The 6000-nt window shown below is 47.8% G+C and overlaps 1 protein-coding gene across 3 annotated transcripts in view; it reads right to left on the bottom strand.

Annotated features, from left to right (window-relative positions):
- Positions 1-1365: 1365 nt before the first annotated feature.
- The window catches only part of HPSE2 (heparanase 2 (inactive)), a 614901-nt gene continuing 610266 nt past the window's right edge, over positions 1366-6000 (bottom strand). For all 3 annotated transcript variants that reach the window (XM_059899970.1, XM_059899972.1, XM_059899971.1), the window contains one exon: positions 1366-2514. In XM_059899970.1, the coding sequence (XP_059755953.1) occupies positions 2349-2514 (166 nt within the window). In that variant the 3' untranslated portion in view covers positions 1366-2348. The remainder of the gene's footprint in view (positions 2515-6000) is intronic.

Here is a 6000-nt window from a genome sequence, read left to right as displayed (position 1 = left end):
TATGAAGAGGTAAAGAGGTGAGTCTGTGAACTGGGCAGCCACTGAGCTGGGCGGTTAAATGAACAGGCTCTGGACTATTCTGATCTCAGCAACCCATTCCCCTGGATGACCCTGAGCAAGTTACAGACCCTCTCCAGGCCTCATAGGAAAAATGGAGCTAAGAATAGTAACTCCCTGAGGGGCGGCTATGTACGTAAAGCAAACTAGCCCAGGGCCAGCCTGCGGGGACCTCTGGTTACCCCCGTTATTATGAGGGGCCTGCAGCCGTACCAGTATATAGAAGAGACTTTGCTATCTGCACAAAGTTTTTAAAATTGGGGGAAACAACCTCTTTGTCTCTTGTTTCTCTTTTCCCTTCTCTTCTTCACTTTCCTCTGCTGCTGCTTCCCTGCCTTTCTACCCCCAGTCTTGGCACTTCCCTGTCTCCCAGATCTGAAGCCTCAGTGGGAGAGGCCTGCTTCCGGAGACGAGGCCCCCTCTGGGCAGCCTTGCGGGGATGTGCCAGGGTCTGCTGCTCTCTCTGCAGCTGCTTCCAGGCTGAGCCACCACTGAGCGAGGCCAGCCCGGTCCTCGGTCTCCCCCCTTTCCCACTCCACACCTCCTGGTGCTGTTCCTCCTCTACCTAATAAGAAGCTTAGGTCAAAACTGACTCCACTCTCTTCCTGTCGTGTGAAATGAGCCTGTTGGTTTCCCTCTCCCAAATTCCCAGTTCTGCACGCTGAGTCCCTCCCTGCTCCCGTCTAATCTTCCTTATCACTCACTCTGCAGACCTGGCCCTGCTCCTTAACTCCTCCTTAGGCAGTCTCCCTGGCCTCTGGCCTCAGCCACCTTGCCCCTCTCCTCCATTTCTAACCTTTCACATCAGCAGAAGTTGTATCTCTCTCTACTGGAACCCTGTGACATTGTTTAATATCTCCTCCTTAAAAAAAAGCATCCTTTGTGCCATTTATCCTGCAAAAGAAAATCATATCCACAGAAAAGAAAGTCATTTCAGTTGCAGCTTGTTTGCAAAGACCCACACAAACCTCTTGAATCATGCAGAGAGTCCTCATCGTGAACTTTAAACCACTCCACTCCCCCCTGCCCAACTCGGGGGCCTCCCACCTCCCATTCCACAGTTTCCCCATCAGACCTCAGTCTCCAGATCCCCCTTCCCCAACGTGGCGAACTGAAAGCTTAGTTCTATGCTCAGATAAGCTGGTCTGGGAGAGCACGGACCTGGTCATCTTTCATGAGCACATTAGATTTCTGCCTAGTACAAGCCATTGAGAGCACTCAGATACTTGGGAAGAAGCAGAAAGGTTAGATTCAGTTGTGTCTTACAGTTGTGATGACCTTTGATTTATACCTTTTTTTAAAATGGTTTTGGTCAACCAAACCATTAAGGGCTTACCCTATCAAGCCCTTAATATTCTCTCAAAATTGAGGTAGGTCTAATTATTTGCTTTGTTCAGTCGAGGGACACGTGTGTGTGTGTGTGTGTGTGTGTGTGTGTCCGTGTTTGGTGGTTGGGTGTGCTTTCTCTGTACTAAAGCTCCCTCCCTCGCAGCCACATGACAGATGATGACTGCTTCCTGTGCTGCCTAATACATTGCTGTCCACTCAGTGAACACTGTCACCTGACTTCCATTCCAACCCTGGGGGAAGCTGGATTCACAGAGGAATAGAACCTTCTTACAAAATCTGGAGTATGACTGCAATTTTACTTTTGAAGCACCCGCTTCCCAGAGGAATAGCTAGTGATTGATGCCACTGTCAGAAACCCAGATGCACACACTCATACATCAGCCAGGAAATTACATTAACAGCTTGCCCAGCAGGCCGGCACTGACTCACCCACTTGCTCCCCTCTGGGAGGAGAGGTGATATGAAACCCAGGGCAACAGCAGGGAACAGACAAAGGAAAGGAGTTAGGGGGGATTGGGCTCTTAAATGTCCACCGGGTTTTTTTCCTTCCTCATCGTCTGCCGAGGGCAGCAGCCACAGGCTAAGGTCTGTAGTTATTTTGCTATGTGACCAGGATTGTGGGGAGCTATTTCATTTGTCCTGGAAGTGCACTGTCAGCTTGTTCTCATGGGGCATGTACAAGGGTGCATACAGCTCTACACACATACCTTCATGCTTATGAGGTCTACATTTTCCTTTGGGGTAGAAGTGACCTACCTAGGCTAAGCTCATGCTAGGGTATTTGTCTCTTTGGAGAGCAAGTTAGTGTTGATTCCAGCAGGATGGGGCGGCAGAGACTGGTTTGTTGCTCAGAAGATGCCTGAAAAATACTGATACCATTAGGGCAGAAGAGTGGAAAGCAGTCCAGCAGGCCTGCTGGTGACTTGTGAGTGTGAGGGGGTTTATCGGTAGCGGCAGGCCAAAGCGTTGACATTCTTGACCACATAAAAGCCCATGGTGACTGGAGGGATGACCAATGTCCGGCCGACCCGCAGGGGGCGGGGCTTCAGTTCTGGGAGGGTCCCATCGTCCACCATCACTAAGGGCTGGCCGTTCAGCTGCACTGACCTACAGTGAGGAAAAACAGCATGGGACTCATTATTGCATTGAAAGGAAGCCATCGCAGCAAAGCCTGGGCAGCCTCAGATTGCCCCCGTCTGCTGACCGTGCCTGGCTGGCTATCACTGACTGATACTTACTCTGCCCAGGCTCTCAGCTGGGTGCTTTGATAACACACTCGAACATCCCAGCAATGCTCTGAGGAAGAAACCGTCCTTGTCCCATTCTACCTAGGGTGCTTAGATGACCTGCCCAAGGCTATACAGCTTGTAGTCCTGGGAGCCAGGATTTGAACACAGGTAGTCTAGTTCCAGAGATACATCATTTGTTTTGACAAGTTAAATGTCTCTGAGGCAGAAGCTGAAAAGTGTCTCATGTCTATTTTTTTTTCTTTAAATCATAATAGCAGTTCAGTTTGAGTCTTCTACCTAAAGAATTTTCTTCTACCTAACGTGTGGAATAATGCATAGGCTTAAGGTGACTTCAGAAATTCCTATTTAACTGGCATCTTTCATTAGTTTAGTTGAGAGATGAGAGAACTGACATTGTGTCACTTGTCTAGGGCAGTTCTGGAGGAGGACAGAGACTTATGTAACAACCTTTCTTTCTCTAATCTGAGCATGAGTTTCCATATCTAATATTTAATAAATGTTTACATCTTAGAGACACAAAGAAGTAGGTGATAAAGCAGGCATTTGTGATCTCAGTTCGCTTGCTTTTATCCTTCCTGTGTATCAGTCATTTTCAGCCCTGAGAAGGACTTAGAGAGCAAAGGGGAATGGCTCATCACCCATCCTAGGCCTGCGGTGCAGAACCCAGACAGTCTCCCAGCTGTTTCTGACGGGGGAGTGACTCGGACAGCCAAGTACCCAGACTGAAGCTCAGTTTTATGGGTCAGTAGAAAAGGCCAGAACCAGGCCACTAGCTGGAAATAAGGCTGTAAGTCACTCTGGAAAATCAGCATTACAGTGATGACTATTTCTGGGCCTTGCCCAGCCTCCAATGTGATAACATTGCAGTGGTATCATCTGAGCTGTGAAGAGAATAAACTGTTAGAAATTGATATAGAGGTCTTGGTTTAGTGTTCCTTCTGTGCTATGAATGACAGGTTTAGAGAGAGATCATTAGACCCCTTGCTCAGTAGAGCCATGAACCCCCAGAGATAAGTGCAATGTAAATTGCTCCCAGGGGAGAGCTGGGCAGAGAGACAGCTCCAGGCCCGGCCCAACGTGGATCAGTTTGGACCAGTCCAGATCTGACAGGCCAGGGGGCAGCCCCCCTCTCTTGTTGGTATGACTGAGGAATGAATGAACAAGCAGGGGGCTCCTGGGTAGAGAGCCAGGCCTGCCTCTGGAAGATGTGGAGGTGTGAGAATTGAGACCTAAAGGTCAGTGTTGACCTCACCAAACATGCAAGAACCTTCTGCGACCCTCTCTGGTGAATACAGCGTACTCATTGGAGTGAAGGGCAGGGTGAGGAGAGGGGGTTCAGGTGCAAAAAAAGCCAGGACAGGTCTTCACAGTGTATTTTTATTATTTGGTTCTAGGTGGTGTGAATATCCAACAACCAGACATATGTACTATCAAATACTAGTTCAATAATACTAATTAATCTTTCCAAAGCATACTCAAATTGCCATCACTTGAAAACCTTCAGTGGTCCCTCCTATATATGGAGTTAGGTGCAAGCCCTCCCCCTGAGGAGTTAGGCAACACTCTCTTAGATTCAGATGATCCCAAAGTATTGCCATCTCTGGGTTCTAGGAAGTCAAAACAAAGTGTGAGAAGTAAGCCTTTTCATTTCCATACTAATAATGAGTGGTTATTCTGCAACAGGCTCCATTCTGATTTCCTTATTGGTTGGTTAAAAAGCTGACTCAGGTGTGGTTGGAACCAGGGAGCATGATCGAGATTGTGGACTGATCTCTAATTCCAGGAGCTGGCCACTAACTTCCTAGATGGCTCTGGCAACTCTCTTTACCTCACTTCCCTCAGTTTTGCCTCTGTGAGAATATAGGCTATATAGGATGTAGTACGAACGAAATGAAATAAAAAATGTGAAAGTGCTTGGAAAGCATAGTGAGCCATGTAAGTGGGAGATGGTGTTTTTTGTTGTTACTCTTTTCATTGTCATTCTGGGTAGGTAAACTTCTTGGTCCTTGTACTGCGGCACTGACGAGTTTCATGGCTCCTTTCCTAAAGCCCTCTCTTCCCTTGGCTCCTGTGGTAGTGTTCTCTCTCTCTCTCTCTCTCTGTCTCTGTCTCTGTCTCTCTTTCCCTCCGTTTTCCTCCTTCATTTCTGCATGTTGTTTCCTTTTTGGGGGACTGTTCCCTTATGCCTGCCTCTCAGATGCTGGGGTTGCTGGTGCTTGGTCCCGGGACCTCTTTGCTTCTCACACTACATACTCCAGCTGGGTGCTGTTACCAACACCCAGGACTTTAATTACTATCTGCATGTCGATGCTTCCCAAACCTGTATCTCAAGGCTGAATCCTTCTTCTAATTTATATATCTCCACTTGGCTGTTCCACAGGAACTTCATAGCCATGTGTCCAAAGTCAAGATCTTCCTCTCAAACTCTGTCCTTTTCTCTGCCTTTTTATCTTTGGGCTGGTACCACCATCTATAAGATTACCTAAGCCAGAAAGCTGCGGTCATCTGGATCTTCTCCCCCAGGTCCCAGGTATGGAGTCGCTAAATCCAACCAATTCTACCTTTAAATATTTTTCAGGTCTGCTTCTTTCTCTCCCTTCGCTGCTATTATTTTAGTTCAGAGTTTGCCCTGTGACCTATCTCCTTGCCCCTGGCCTTGCCTGCCTCTCCTGTGCTGGCCGCATTGCTGACAGAGCCATCTGCTGCTGTCCCTGCTTCAAACTCTCCAACAGCACCATCCCTTCCACCTTAATCCAGATGATGAAGCCAAGCCCCGGCCACCTCCCTGTCTCAGATGCTGCCAGTGCCCCTTACTCCAGTGCTGCCTGTGGATCACAGACCTCTGGGGGTGGGCTTGGGCTGAGTAGGCAGTCATTGTAAGGACATCATCAGTATATCATGAACAGATTGTTCCCAATGAAAAACAGTTAAATTTTGCCCATAAATGAGGTAGATCTTTCTCAAATGAAAATGTCAGTAGATCCTGATGGGAATAAAATACACCAGTTCATTTTTTAAAAAAGTAAATATTTTTCAAATGTTAATGCCTGTAGACACTTGGGATTAATAAGACACAAGTTCATTTAAAACTGTTATAAAATTCCTAACAGATTTTTTGGGAGGAAGGGGGCATCATGTGCTTTCTTCGAGCGAGAGGTTTTTAAAGGGACAATTACTGCAGTGTGGGAGGGCTGTGACATTTGTTGCCATTACAAAGGAAGCTTGGAACCTGAGGGCACCTTTGCGCCAGCGTGACCAGAGTAAATGACTTGTAGCTCCACTTGGGGCTGTTGTGTGTGGTGCTCCCTCCACCTGGAGCACAGCCAGTCCTCCTCCTCTGCGG

Source organism: Balaenoptera ricei, chromosome 16, assembly GCF_028023285.1.
Source record: "Balaenoptera ricei isolate mBalRic1 chromosome 16, mBalRic1.hap2, whole genome shotgun sequence".
NCBI lineage: Eukaryota > Metazoa > Chordata > Mammalia > Artiodactyla > Balaenopteridae > Balaenoptera > Balaenoptera ricei.
The sequence above is the reverse complement of the archived record's forward strand: the minus strand, read 5'-3'. Positions and strand labels throughout refer to the sequence as shown.